This window comes from Elephas maximus, chromosome 4, assembly GCF_024166365.1.
Source record: "Elephas maximus indicus isolate mEleMax1 chromosome 4, mEleMax1 primary haplotype, whole genome shotgun sequence".
In the NCBI taxonomy this organism is placed as follows: domain Eukaryota; kingdom Metazoa; phylum Chordata; class Mammalia; order Proboscidea; family Elephantidae; genus Elephas; species Elephas maximus.
Window position 1 is genome coordinate 86,087,630 of NC_064822.1, and position 15,089 is coordinate 86,102,718.

Here is a 15,089-nt window from a genome sequence, read left to right on the forward strand (position 1 = left end):
CACTTAAGACTGCAACAGTTTTCTCCTATAATTTCCTCCTATAATGCCTTCTTCTGGCTGGGAAAACACTTGCAATCTCCTTGCCTAGGCTGGGCCCTAAGTAACTTTCTGGATACATAAGCAGTTAAGATGCTATGAGTCCTGGTAGGAAAATTAAGGAGCCCTGGTTGAGGACTGGTTAAGTACTCGGCTGCTCACTGAAATGTCAATGGTTAGAACCCAACAGCCACTAGCCTCAGCTGGAGAAAGATGTGGTACTATGCTTCTGTCAATATTTACAGCCTTGGAAACCCTATAGGGCAGTTCTAATCTCTCCTACAGGGTCGCTAGGAAGCAGAATCTACTTGACGACAGCGAGTTTGGTTTTGGTTGGTGGGAAAATGTTCGGATTTAGGCTATTTAATGCAAACCTTTAGTGTTTTTCTCTGCGTTTCCTTTCCTTCGCTACCTCCACCAGGAAACTGTAATCAAGGAACCCAGTCTAGGAACCTGTGAGAGAGGAGAGAACCAGTATATTGTAGAAACATTGTAATGGGATGTAGGACTGTCAGGTGGCCCCCTAAGGAGATTGCCTCTGGTTGTACCCAACTGTTCCAGTAGTCAGCACCCTCTCTCTGTAGCTAAGCCCTTCCTTAAGCAGAAAAAAGAAGCCCGCATCTCTAGCGGCCAGGGATGACCTTTTCCCAGCACCCCGCTACCCTCACCGCTCTGTGATCTTCCTTAAGTCCTTTACTTTTTCTCCAAGGATCTACGAATCCAACCTTCGGAACACTCAGAAAACGAATCTTATGTGATCGTGAAAACCAGTTTTAAATAGGCGGGTGTCTAGAAAGGCTCGAGGTACTTCCTCGCGGGTCTTTCCGTGCTGTGCCTCTCGCCCGAGAGGCCAGGGGGCCGTGCCCGCTGTGACTCCGCCCCGCGCCCCGACCACCTCTCGCCCGCCCGGGAGCCCCGCGGCGCCCAGACCCGGCGGGCCGGCGGGCGGGCGAACTCAGCCCGCATGCTCAGTAGCCAGCGCCGCCCGAGCGGCGACTCGGCGCTGGCTGCGCGCCCAGCGGCTGCAGTGGCGTTCGCCGCGGCACGGGGCAGAGACCCGCGGGTGCCCGTGTCCCAGTTCCGCGGCCGCCGCCTGGGCCTGGACGGGGCGGGGCGGGCCCGGGGCTCCTCCATGCTGCCAGCCCCCGGCTTGTGGAGCCGGCCGGGTGGCTCCTGCGATGGCGGCGGAAGAGGAGGCTGCGGCGGGAGGTGAGGTTGCCGGCGGCCGACGGGCTGAGGCGGCTCCAGGTGGGGGCGCGGCGCTTAACGCGCGGGGGGCGCGGAGCCCGGGGAGGCCCCAGCCCTCGCCGAGGGGCTAGGTGCTGGCGCGGCGACCCAGCTCTGCCCACTTGCGGGGGAAGGGCCCATGCCGGGCCCCCTGGGCCCCGCGGGAACGTCGGGCCCTCGGCCGGTATCACCTCCGACCGGCTTTGGGATCCAGGCCGTCCCTTGGGACACAGGTGCTTCGTGGCTCCTCACGCGTCCTCCGAGCGAACGAGCCGTGGGGACTGGAGCCCGGGATCGCCGGGTCTCTGCGTCGCCCGCAGCCCGGCTGGGTCGTCTTGGTCCCGGGTCGGACGTTTTAGCGAAGGTAGCTGGCGAGAGACCATCCACCTGCGAGGGCGAGCAGCCTCCCCCTGCCCACCACTGGGCGCTCACCTGGGCGTGTGCAGCCCTCTTCTCCCTAGGTTTGTTGCGGGGACTTCTTAGATCTCTTCTTCCCTGTTTTGTATAAACCAGTTGTCATCAGCCATCGAAGGAGCTCGGGTACTGCGAGCGCATACCTTCTGAACATTCTCTGAACTGGAAATACTCTCCAAAAACTGGGAATGGGATGGAGAGGCGGGTAGGTGAGAGCGCGGTGAGTCCACCAAGCCCTGTGTAAGCGAGAGGCAGCTCCTGTCTTTTACCATTACAGAGTCACTAAAGCCATCAGTGGAGTTTTTATTTCATTTTATATATTTGAGGAGTTTCGGTGGATCGAGTTGGAAGCTTGGAATTGCTTTCTCCTTCTCTCTAGTACTCACTGGCAAAGTTCTGTGGGCCTGACTATTACGCGGCTGCTGTTGTTTGCTGTCGACTAGTCGCCCTGACTTACGGCCACCCCAGGTGTTACAGAGTAGAAGTGCCCCAGAGGGCTTTCTCGGCTGTAATCTTTACAGAAGCAGTTCACCAGGCCTTTCTTTTGCAGAGTCTGCTGGCTGGGTTTAAAAGCCAACCTTCATGTGAAGCAGCTGTTTGCACACCCAGGCTCCTACTCTGAGATTACTATATACTACTCGCAACTTTTTGATGATTATAAAACAGCTTATTGTTTAAAGCATATAAACCAAACAAACAAAAACAAAGCACAAATAACTAAAGGAAGTCTAAACCAAAAAAACCAAAACCCCTTGCCATCCAGTGGATTCCGATTCATAGTGACCCTATAAGACAGAGTAGAACTGCCCTCATAGGGTTTCCAAGGAGCGGCTGGTGGATTCGAACTGTCGACCTCTTGGTTAGCAGCCGAACTAGTAACCACTGTGCTCCCAGGGCTCCAAAAGGAAGACTGTTAGAAAGTCAAGTCGATAAACCAGTTGATTAAATCTCCACCTTCCTTTTTGAAATGTGATATATTTTTAGATCCTTCTCTGAAGTACAGCAATGAGAAGAGGTGGCTTTCAAAATTCTAATACTGTGGTGGGAATTCGGGTCCTAGGGAGATTTCTAAAATTCCATCATTTAAATATTTGTAATCTTTCCTGATGAAATAAAGAGTTGGATAAACCCTTTGCTGAAAAGAGAAGGCTGTATGAACAGGGTTAAGCTCAGACAGCCTCTCCTCTGTTCTGGGTTGTGACTGAGCTCTGCCGTTTACTTACTATATCACCCTAGTCAAGTTATTTGCAATTTCTTAGCTTTGTTTTCCTCATCTATAAAATGGAGAAAATTAAAATACCCGAGTTATAGGATTTTTAGGATTAAATGAGATAAAAATGTATGTAAATACGTATAAAGTACTTAGTCTAAAAAAAAACTAGTACTTGGTAAATAGTGCTTCATAAATATTAGCTTAATAATTATAGTTACTAATTTACAGCTGTACTTTGTGAAGTTAACATGAGGTCTGTCTAGCCCATTAAGAAAGAATTATGGGTTAAAATAAGAGTTGAGAGTTAAAATGGGTCAAACTGAAAGACTCTTGGGACTTTTCTGGGGAGAAAAGTGAAAACGCACCTACTAATACAAAGAACAGCTTTCACCCAATAAGTCTAATGGATTTATGACAAGTTTTTTGGTAAAGTGTTTATTGCTATTTAACTGAATATCAAATATGAAGTTGGAAATGATAAAAATGAATTAATCTTTCTTAGTTAAAAGTAACACAGTTTCAGTGGGGGCTGGGAGGGCCAGCATTAATTGAGGATTACTAGGTGCTAGACATTTCACAAGTGATTCTTTGTTAGTCTCACAGCAACTCTCAAATGTAGGTAGTATTATCTCCATTTTACAAATGAAAAAACTGAAGCCAGCCCACAGTTCCACAGCCAGAAAGAGACAAAGCTGGAGTTGAAATCCGTGGCTGCAACAGAGGCTGCTTTTCTTTATTCCTGATTTCACATGTTTGCGCACTTCCAGGCACTTCTTCCTCTAAAAAAAAAAAAAAAAAACAGACCAAACCCATTGCCATCCAGTGGATTTTGACTCACAGCAGCCCTATAGGATAGAGTAGAACTGCTCTATAGAGTTTCCAAGGAGCGCCTGATGGATTCAAACTGCTGATGTTTTGGTTAGCAGTCAAAGAACTTAGGCACTACGCCACCAGGGTTTCCCTTTCTCTAAAGAGTGTGAAAAAAAATATTGTCGTCAGTAGTCCTTGTCACCCCTCCCTGGGAAGAACAGGTCTCTGTATTGGAATCCAAGGCCCTGTTTTCCTTACACAGAATCTCTGAAGATTCTTTTTTCCTAGACAGCTTGACATTTGAGCCCTCGTGGTAAAATAAAAATTTAAAACTGGTGGTGGAGGGGGATTAAAAAAAACAGAGACCCTTTGGCTTGTACTGCTTCTGTAAAAAAACTTTAGAGCTGGTTTTTAAGATTGTCACCAAAAATTAGCTGGTACCAAATGTAATTGCCTGTTCACCTATGTTTTTTGACAGGCTTATGGTAAACACCAAACTTAAGCGTGCTGCCAGGTGACTGGGCGTTCTTCTGGTGACTGATTCCAGAATGCTTGCAGTTAGGGAGAGAGCTGACTTGGGAGAGAGCAGTTTGCTTTATCTTGGCTGCCAGAGATGGTCTTGGATCTAGGCATTTCTCACAACCCCTTTTCTTGCACCCCCTGTTTTCACCTGTGATGTTACCAGTCCCAATCTTTAGAGGTATACGCCTGTAATTACAGTAGCTTAAATTCATCTTTTTTGTGACTCAGAAATCAAAAGTCATGTCCTAATTAACTTTGCATATACTTACGTTCCTGGCCTGAATCTTTAGGCAAAGTTCAGCCTGAAAATGTATATATTTCAAAATAAACCCCAAAACCAATAGAAACCAGTTGATGTCGAGTTGATTCCAACTCATGGAGACCCCATGTGTGTCAGAGTAGAACTGTGCTCCAGAGGGTTTTTAGCGGCTGATTTTTCAAAAAGTACATTGCCAGGTCTTCCTACTGAGGCACCTCTGAGTGGACTCGAACCTCTAACCTTTTGGTTAGCAGCCAAGTGTGTTAATCATTTGTACCACCTAGGGACTCCAAGGATAAAACAGACTTGTTGCTGTCAAGTCTATTCTGATTCATAGAGACCCAGTAGGACAGAGTAGAACTGCCCCTTAGGGTTTCCAAGGCTGTCATCTTTATGGAAGCAGACTGATATATTTTTCTCCCACAGAGCAGCTGGTGGGTTTGAACCACTGACTTTTTGGTCAGCAGCTGAGTGCTTAACCACTGCACCACCAGGGCTCTTTCCCAAGATAAGCTTGGATGGTCTAATTACTTTAGAGAGGAAAAAGAAAGCTAGTGAAATGGGGGAGGGGGACAAGGAAGGTGAGGAGAGGTGGAAAAAAGAGAGGAGGAGAAGGAGAGGGTAAAGGAGGAGAGAAGAGAGGAAAACAGTGAGGGGAGGAGAAAGGTGAAGAGGGAGGGAAGGAGAGGGGAAGAGACTGAGGGGGGAAGAGATGGAGAAGGAGCTGGAGCTGGAGGAGGAGGGTGGAAGGAAAATGAGAAGAAGAGTGAATGGGGAGAAGAGGGATTGGGGAGGGGATGGAGGTGAAGAGAGAAGGGAGGGAGAGGAAGGAGGGACGGCCTCCCCATCTTGACTCTAGGGAAAAAATAGTAATTTAATGTTTAAAATATGTATTGAAAGTATAGTAGATACAGTAATTTTAGTTGCTTTCTTCCTTGTGGAAAAACTCCATGATTCTAAAAAGCACTATCTCTTTATGTGCTGTGATCACTGATTATAGCATCCTTTTTGAACTCTCTCCCTTTACATAATATTCAGGAAATCATAAATAGGGTAATAACCTTTAATTCTAGTAGCCCTGATTTCAGTTGTCCCAGTTAGTTAAAGACCCCCAGTTTTCCACTGTGACAGCTGAGTTACTCAGGTGCTTGGAATCTGGGTCAGCATCAACACCATCATCAGCATTATCAGGGCCTTACCAGGTACCCTACAGGAGGCAGGTGTACCTGAGACATCTGCCTGTTTGGTGAGATGGTGATTTCCTGTCCTGGTTTTTCTATGTCTGCTAACTAAAGTGACCTGCATGGTGCTAAAATCCTGGCCCTTTCTACCCCCCCTGCTTGGCCCAGTGGCAGGAAGCTGTGAGAACTAAGAAGAGCCTACAATGTAAGCTCCTACTGGGGCTGGGACCACAGGTAGGATATGTTCTACTAATAATTTATGGAACAGTTTAGCTATGCATGCCCCCTACTCCGTTTTCTTCTCTTACCTCGGTACTGTCACACTTATTGAACCCTGATACATACTACTTACATTATGTTACTTGAGCTTATAATAGCTCATTTACCCACCCAATTCTTAAACCTACTTAAGATATTTTTAAACTTACTTAAAATATTTAAATCAGCCTGTTTATATAATATTAAAATCAAAAGAATAGCATATTAATTCTCATCTGAAAAGGCTTAGATGTTGGTTGGCATGATGGAAATTTTGACATTTATCCAAGTAAATTATTGGTATTTAGTTTCTGTGGTCTCCAATTTTATGGTTTCAGTCTCCAGGTAGTATCTTTCCAGAGGGATAAAAAAACAAAGAAGGCTGAAGAAAAAGGAAATGTAGAGAGAATCATTTCATCATTCTATTTTTCCACTCAACATGATGTGGATTATGGAGCTGAGGGTCAAGATGATTGCCATAAAATAATAATTTCGAAGACTTTAAAAATATTTTACTTAAAATATTTCAGTGTCTTTTTTAGGTAGATAACAAATACTCTTTACCATATGTCCCTAGCATATTGCAGGGAAAATGAAGACTCATCCATGAACCTTCTCTTCCCAAACACCTCTACTTCATCCCCTGATATGTCTTACACTCAGTTGTGTGATCTGCCTTGCTCCAAACATGATTGACACTTTCCCAGCTCCAGGCCATTGCTCAGGCCGTTGGCTATTCCTGGGATGCCCCCACCCTCCCTTCAGACCAGCCTGTAGAAGTTGTCATTTCTTTTGTATGTGCATGTGGATGAGGAGGTCTGGTGTAGGGAACTCAGCATGAACTTTGGAACCAGCAGTTCCAGATGTGGTTGCCAGCTTCATTACTTACCAGCTATATGACCTTGACCAAGTTGCTTCTCTGAGCCCCGGTTTCCTTACCTCTAAAAGGAAAAATGGGATTGTTGTAGGGATTAAAAGTGGTAAGGATTACAAACTGTTTAGTGAAATCTGGCCATCAACAAATGATTTTTCCTCTTCTCCCAGAAGCCCCCTAAAACTGAAATGATTCTTCCCTACTCTTTTCACATTGTAGGTTTTTGTGTGTCCATTTTAATACTTGTCTTTGTTTGCCACAGTTATTTATGTAGGTTTCTTAGCTTCACCCTTAGGTTGCACGTTACTAGGAGGGTAGGGTTGGTTCTTATTTATCTTTGCAATTTCTGGTTCCTTGCACTTAATAAGTACTCAATAAAGCTTTGTTGATTTGTTTGATAATTTGAATGATGATTTGTTTGAGGTTTGGATAGATTTGGGTCATTTTTAAAGCATCCATTAAATACAGAACTTAACTACTGTGTCAGGCAAACAGATGAAGTGATGAATAAAGCAAGAGAATGGGTTAAAGAGCTTATACAATTTATTAGGGTAAGTGAGACATGCAGCCAAAATATTTGGAATGCAAGATAGAACATGGTAAATATGTAGGTTAACTGCTAGGAGTCAACCTCCTTTCCCAGAGTTGGGAGAAATTTTATCTGGTTTGTCAGGGAGGCAAGGCACAGAAGGCTTTCAGAGAAGGTGCCAGTTTTAGTATTGAAGAATGGAGAAATCTTGGATGGGCAGAGAAGAGGGTCTTTAAGGAGAGGAAAAAAACACGGAAATGGAAACTCACCAGTTATGTGCTTGGAGGACCTGACGCTAGAATTCTTTAGCATCGGATAGGAAAACTGAAAAAGAAAGACTTGGACTGTTGCAGTTCCATCCTTGGTGTTGTGAAGGGCTTTCACTCCAGGGCTGTGGTGCAGCATGGGCAGTTTACACCCAAAGCCTGTCTGACAGGAGGTGTCTTCCTGCACTCCAAAGAAAAGATACATGCTCTGCTTTTTGGTTCTTGGTCAGCAACAGAGTTTTTATATCACTTGGAAAGACTAATTATGGCATATTTCTGTCCTGGTTTCTGCCAGTTACTTGGCTGTCAGATCTTGGCCTTCACCCCAAGTCCATCTGGATTTCTTTTTCTCTTTCATCTTCTTTTCTCACCTAAAAAAGCAACTGCTTATGTCTTTAAGTCCATTTCACGTTCTTTCTTCTGAAAAGCACCACAAGTGTTATTTATTCTCTTTACAGCTCATTGGGAAATAGGTGTCTGGACTTCCAACATCAGACCAACACAATGACCTGTGTTGGTCCAGTGTCCCCATCACGGATGTACCCTTCATGTGGGCGTGTGTTCTAGCAGGCTGTCAGAGAAGAACACGCAGTGCTCACAATCCCTGCCTGTGCAGCTGCATGGGACAAAGCTGAAGAACACCCTCAGACAAATGCTTAATGAAGATTTAGAAACAGAAAGGAACCTACTGCCGTCATGTCTGAGCATGCTCCTAGTATGACAAGACCATGCATAGAGTCCCCTGTGTGATAACCTCAGAAGATGTTCATCTTATTTTGATGCAGATATAGCACATAGGATCTCTGGCTTAGGAGTTACTTAGAAGTAGAAGTGCTGTTAAGCCACATCAGTATACCCCTAGATATTTCTTAGGAGAGGAGATTAGAGATTATTGTTATACCCAAATGGTACCAAAGCCTTAGTGCATTTTATAGAAATACAGATTTTAAAAGATAGATCAGTATACAATAGACAGAATTGAAATGTATTGAACATTCTCCAGAGTAGGTATCAAATAGATGTCTAAATGAGTAAAAGATTAGGGCGATTAATAATTGTTTTGTCAAAGATCTAAATAAAAGTTCTGATTGAAATATTGAACATGATATTCAACTCTACATAAAATTCTCTGAACACTTACCAGCAACCTGCCTGGAGAACTGAATTTCCTTTCTGAGTTACATGGTACCCAAAGGTAGGCTGCACTTACACTACCATGGAGACAAACAATATTGCCTTCTAGGTAGGCCATCTCTTCTATAATGGATCACCTAGGCAACCACACTGTCCTAGAAATGAGAGACCAAAACCAGTTTTCCATGTGTCATGGTGCTAGTGGCTTCTTTAGGATGGTTATTCTTTTCTTTAGTTTTTAACTTGAGTTCATAAAATGCTAGCACTCTTGGTTTACCAGTTTACTTCAACAGTAATCATATCTGCCTCTGGGACAGTGGTCATATGCAGTTTGATCTTAGAGGGACATTTAAATTCACACCTCAAGTATTAGAAGGCGCTAATTAGAATACACCTAGCAATTATTTATCAAAAGGTTTAAAAGGAATTTCCTATTAGCTCTTTCTCTAGGGCGAGTATGCAAGTAGCTTTAGATTCTGATTATCATTGTTACTATGGTGCGGTGCAGTTAATTACTTTTGTGCATGGCCTTTCTAGCTATGGCCTTGTAACTCCCACCCAGGTAATCGGGCAGAACTCTGTGATAGGGTAACTGTGGCAGACCAAGGGGATTGGTCAGTTTTGCCTTAAAAGAGAGCCAATTCCAGAGCAGAGATAAGAACCCATCATCACCAAGGAAGGAGAGACGGGCAGCAGAGACCTGGAAGCTGGAGTTGGCTCAGTGGACTTCCCAGCTGACAGAGAAAACTGAGTGCCTCTGGGCAGAGGCCGAGGGCCAGGGAGAGTTGTGCCTGAGAACACGGCTGGGTAGAGGCTGTCCTGATGGAAGAACTGTATCCTGAGTGTTCCTGAGCCTGAATTGTAACTCCTACTTCCCTAGTAAACCCCATAGCCGTGATTGTGGTCTGTGAGTTCTGTGTAGCCATTGCAGTGAATAATCAAACCCAGCAGAAAAGTAGAGAGTTCTGTGTGAGGGACAGTTGGTGTCAGAGTTGGTAAAGATGCGGAGAGAGGAGGCATGTCTGATCCCCGCCTCATAAGAATCAACCTTGGGCTGTTAGTCTTGGGAAGTTAGAGGAGGTCAGACACTGCCCTCAACCCATTTTTATATGATATGTTATTCCTATACTGTACTAACATCACACTGGGTTTTATTATTTCTAAAATTCACATTGTGTTTCAGTTTGTAAAACTTTAGTATTTGCCTGTTGCAGTGTCAAGTGCTTTCTGTTTTTTAAAGGCTCTGTCTTCTTTCTGCAATAGCCACCATCCAGTGAAAAGATACACACATTTTTTTTATTAACTTTTATTGAGCTTCAAGTGAACGTTTACAAATCAAGTCAGTCTGTCACATGTAAGTTTATATACATCTTACTCCGTACTCCCACTTGCTCTCCCCCTAATGAGTCAGCCCTTCCAGTCTCTCCTTTCGTGACAATTTTGCCAGCTTCTAACTCTCTCTATCCTCCCATCCCCCCTCCAGACAGGAGATGCCAACACAGTCTCAAGTGTCCACCTGATATAATTAGCTCACTCTTCATCAGCATCTCTCTCCTACCCACTGTCCAGTCCCTTTCATGTCTGATGAGTTGTCTTCGGGAATGGTTCCCGTCCTGTGCCAACAGAAGGTTTGGGGACCATGATTCCTCTAGTCTCAGTCAGACCATTAAGTATGGTCTTTTTATGAGAATTTGGGGTCTGCATCCCACTGATCTCCTGCTCCCTCAGGGGTTCTCTGTTGTGCTCCCTGTCAGGGCAGTCATCGGTTGTGGCCGGGCACCAACTAGTTCTTCTGGTCTCAGGATGATGTAGGTCTCTGGTTCATGTGGCCCTTTCTGTCTCTTGGGCTCTTAGTTGTCGTGTGACCTTGGTGTTCTTCATTTTCCTTTGCTCCAGGTGGTTTGAGACCAATTGATGCATTTTAGATGGCCGCTAAGATACACACATATTTTTATGAACAATGTTGAATTTCTTTCCTAAAGTTAGCCCAAATATGTCTCATCTTGATGACACCTTAGGTGTCAGGAACTACATATCTTTTATAGGCTCTGTGTAGAATTTGGCATATTTTTTTTTAATCATGCCTGACTAATATAAATGGTGACAATGGCCCACACCTCATCTTCATCTTACTCATAGTCTGCAAGGACACCATTTTTGTTGTGCTGTATTTTTCCATGTGTAACAATGATGTGTGTGTAAACCATCCAAATCTAAATGCATTTTTGTGCCTTTTGGAAACACCTGCTAATGTTGAAAATGTTGAACCCTGCCATTCTTCCTTTGCCTGAAGATCAGTTAAGCCTGAACAGGTTAGGGGACTTTTCTGTTTTGATGTGGGACTGAAATTCTGTTGAACTGCTGTTTCTTGCTTTTGCCCATCCCTGGATTAGGTTACAATGACAACGAAATATCGGCCTTTTCTGTGGTGGTCATAGTCAGGGAAGCATTCTTTAGTGCTTATGTCACTGTGATTATTTTCTGCATCACGTCTGAGTGGTTTCCCATGACTCCAATTTCCTTACAGTCATCTTGGGTGTTTTTAACTCCCTTTTGACCTGTTTCAAAAGCTTAGCATTTATCTTTCTTACTTCTTGGTTCTGCTAAATAGTTAATAAATTTTTAACCTTTACTGAGGATTTACTATGTGCTAGGTATTTTCTGGAAACCCTGGTGGTGTAGTGGTTCAGTGCTACGGCTGCTAACCAAAAGATCGGCAGTTCAAATCCGCCACGCATCCCTTGGAAACACTATGGTGCAGTTCTGCTCTGTCCTATAGGGTCGCTATGAGTCGGAATCGACTCGACGGCACTGTTTGGTTTTGGGTTTAGGTATGTCCTGAATGGTTAGTGTGGTATAATTCACTGAATCCTCAGCAACTCTATAAGGTAGATGCCATTATTATTCCCACATTTGAGATGAAGAAACTGAGATATAGAGATCTTAAGGACCTTGACCAAGGTTAAGGTTGCATACCCATACCCACTGCTGTTGGGTTGATCCCGACTCATAGTGACCCTAAAGAACAGAGTAGAACTGCCCCATAGAGTTTCCAAGGAGTGCCTGGTGGATTCGAACTGCTAACCTTCTTGGTTAGCAGCTGTAGCGCTTAACCACTATGCCACCAGGGTTTCCAAGGTTGCATAGTAAGTAGAAAAACTAGCATTTGAACCCAGGCAGCCTGGCCTCCAGAGCTTTTAACCTTGCCCAGGATCACATTCCTTTAATGCCTGCTAGACGTTTGGATGGAGCCTGGTGGTACAGTGGTTAAGCATATGGCTGCTAACCAAAAGGTTGGCAGTTCAAATCCACCAGCTGCTCCTTGGAAACTCTGTGGGGCAGTTCTGTTCTATAGGGTCACTATTAGTCGGAATTGACTGGATGGCAATGGGTTTTTTTTTTTTGATTTAGACATTTAGATGTGGTGCCATTTCTATGAAGTCATAATATCTAAAATGGAGTTTACCTTCTCTTGGGGAGAGTTTGGCGTAGTGGAATAGTTTTGAGAGAATTTGAGCTCTTTCACCTAACAACTGTGTGATCTGTGGCAAGTGTATCAGTCAAGGTTCAACCAGAGAAGCAGAACCAATAGGAGATACAAAGAGATTTAGTGCACTTACATGATTGTGGGGGCTGGGTAGGCAAGACTGAAATTCATAGGGAAGGCCATCAGGAGTGCAGACTGGAACTCTCAGGCATGGCCGCAGCTGCTGTCCACAGGCGGAATTTATTCTTCATCAGGAAAGCCTCAGCTGTGTTCTTAAGGCCTTTCAACTGATTAAAACAGAAAAACAGACCTATTGCCATCAAGTCAGTTGTGACTAATGGCAACCTCATGTGTTACAGAGTAGAACCACTCCATAGGGTTTTCTTGGCTGTAGTCTTTATGGAAGTAGTTTGCCAGGCTTTTCTTCCATGGAGCCACTGGGTGGGTCTGAACTTCCAACCTTTTTGGTTACCAGCCGATCACAAACCATTTGTGCCATCCAGGGAGCTGATATGGACTTTTATAACATCTATGAAATACCTTCACAGCAACACCTAGATTAGTGTCTGATTGAATAACTAGGGCTGTAGCCTAGCCAAGTAGACACAGCAAAAACACCATCATAGCACATTGCTTAATATTTCTGTACCTCAGTTTCCTCCAGAGGGTTGCTGTGAGGACTGTATAAGATAAGGTAATGTAAACGGTAGAATGCCTGACATGTAAGAATTCAGTGAAAGATTATTTTATTGGTGGTGATGGTGGTCCCACCTATGATCATGACTTAACTCCTGTTTTTTTTTTTTTTAATAATTTTTTTTTGTGCTTTAAGTGAAAGTTTACAAATCAAGTCAGTCTCTCACATATAAACTTATATACACCTTACTACATACTCCCATTTACTCTCCGGCTGATGAGTCAGCCCGCTCCCTCCTTCCAGTCTCTCCTTTCGTGACCATTTTGCCAGTTTCTAACCCCCTCTACCCTCCCATCTCCCCTCCAGACAGGAGATGCCAACATAGTCTCAAGTGTCCACCTGATGCGAGTAGCTCACTCCTCATCAGCATCTCTCTCCAACCCGTTGTCCAATCCAATCCATGTCTGACGAGTTGTCTTCGGGAATGGTTCCTGTCCTGGGCCAACAGAAGGTTTGGGGACCATGACCACCGGGGCCCTTCTAGTCTCAGTCAGACCATTGAGTCTGGTCTTTTTATGAGAATTTGGGGTCCGCATCCCACTGTTCTCCTGCTCTCTCAGGCGTTCTCTGTTGTGTTCCCTGTCAGGGCAGTCATCAGTTGTGACTGGGCACCATCTAGTTCTTCTGGTCTCAGGATGATGTAGTCTCTAGTTCATGTAGCCGTTTCTGTCTCTTGGGCTCATAATTACCTTGTGAGCTTGGTGTTCTTCATTCTCCTTTGATCCAGGTGGGTTGAGACTCACTGATGCATCTTAGATGGCCGCTTGCTAGCGTTTAAGACCCCAGACACCACACTTCAAAGTGGAATGCAGAATGTTTTCTTAATAGATTTTTATTTTGCTAATTGACTTAGATGTCCCCTGAAGCCATAGTCCCCAAACCCCTGCCCCTGTTTTGCTGACCTTCGAAGCATTCATTAACTCCTGTTTTTGTCAGTTGCACGGTCCGTCTCCTGGTCATCCTGGTTCATTGCAGTGGTCTGTTTCCTAACTGGTATTTCTGCTTCAAATCTCTTTTAAACCATTATCTCCATTTTTTTTCTTAAGGCTGTCATGAGAGGCTTAACATCACTAGACAAGATAGACCTAGCCCACTACCTCCATCAGTGAAAACTGCTTTACTGAATTCCAGACACACAACGTTTACAGCTTTCTCCGAGGTATCAGTGCCATGCCATAAGCAATGATAATCGTCACATTCAGGGGTGCTTTTATCCCCCCGCCACAAAGTGTCCCCCTTGTTTGCTCTAGATTTTTTTCTGTGTTTTGTTACTTGTGAATTTCTATGGAGAGTGAGGATGGGACATGTATGAGAACTGTTTCTCCAAAATAAAGGCAATTATATTTAAGTTCTCTTTTTCTTTTATTTAAACTGTGAAGTAATACACAGCTGAGCCTAAGTTTCCTTATCTGCAAGGTGAGTGAACTGGAAATATAATTTCTTTGGTTCCTTTTCCTCCTGTTAGTCTTTTTTTGAAAACAATTTTATTTTGTTTTTGAGAATATACACAGCAGAACATACGCCAATTCAACAGTTTCTACAAGCACAACTCAGCAACATAGATTGTATTCTTCTAGTTGGGCAGCCATTCTTACCTTCCTTTTCTGGGTTGTTCTTCCACATTAACATAAACTCACTGCCCCCTAAGTTTCCTGTCTAATCTTTGGAGTTGCTGTTTTCAATCTGATCCAGTATAGATAGATTTTTTTTTTTTTAATCATGATTTTGTTGTATCTAAAAAGTCATCACCAAACTCAAGGTCACCTGGATGTTATTTTATTATTATTTTTAATTTTGTTGTATTTTAGATGAGGGTTTACAAAAAAAATTAGTTTCTTATTAAAACAATTAATACACAAATTGTTTTGTGATATCGGTTGCCACCCCAACAGCACATCAACACTCTCCCCTTCTCAACCTTGGGTTCCTGTTACCAGCTTTCCTGTCTCCTCCTGCCTTCTTGTCCTTGCCCTTGGACTCGTGTACCCATTTAGTCTTGTTTTGTTTTATGGGCCTGTCTTATCTTTGGCTGAAGGGTGAGCTTCAGGAATGACTTCAGTACTGAGTTAAAAGGGAGTCCACGGTCCATACTCTCAGGGTTTCTCCAGTTTCTGTCAGACCAGTAAATCTGGTCTTTTTGTGTGTGTGTGTGAGTTAGAATTTTGGTCTCCCTTTTTCTCTA

General features: G+C 44.0%; 1 protein-coding gene across 5 annotated transcripts in view; it reads left to right on the plus strand.

Moving 5' to 3' along the window:
* The first annotated feature begins 955 nt into the window (after positions 1–955).
* The window catches only part of BMAL2 (basic helix-loop-helix ARNT like 2), an 83,398-nt gene continuing 69,264 nt past the window's right edge, over positions 956–15,089 (plus strand). For 4 of the 5 annotated variants that reach the window (XM_049882705.1, XM_049882706.1, XM_049882708.1 and 1 more), the window contains exon 1: positions 956–1,284. In XM_049882705.1, coding sequence (XP_049738662.1) covers positions 1,215–1,284 — 70 coding nt within the window. In that variant the 5' untranslated portion in view covers positions 956–1,214. The remainder of the gene's footprint in view (positions 1,285–15,089) is intronic. The other variant, XM_049882707.1, reaches the window with a different exon arrangement.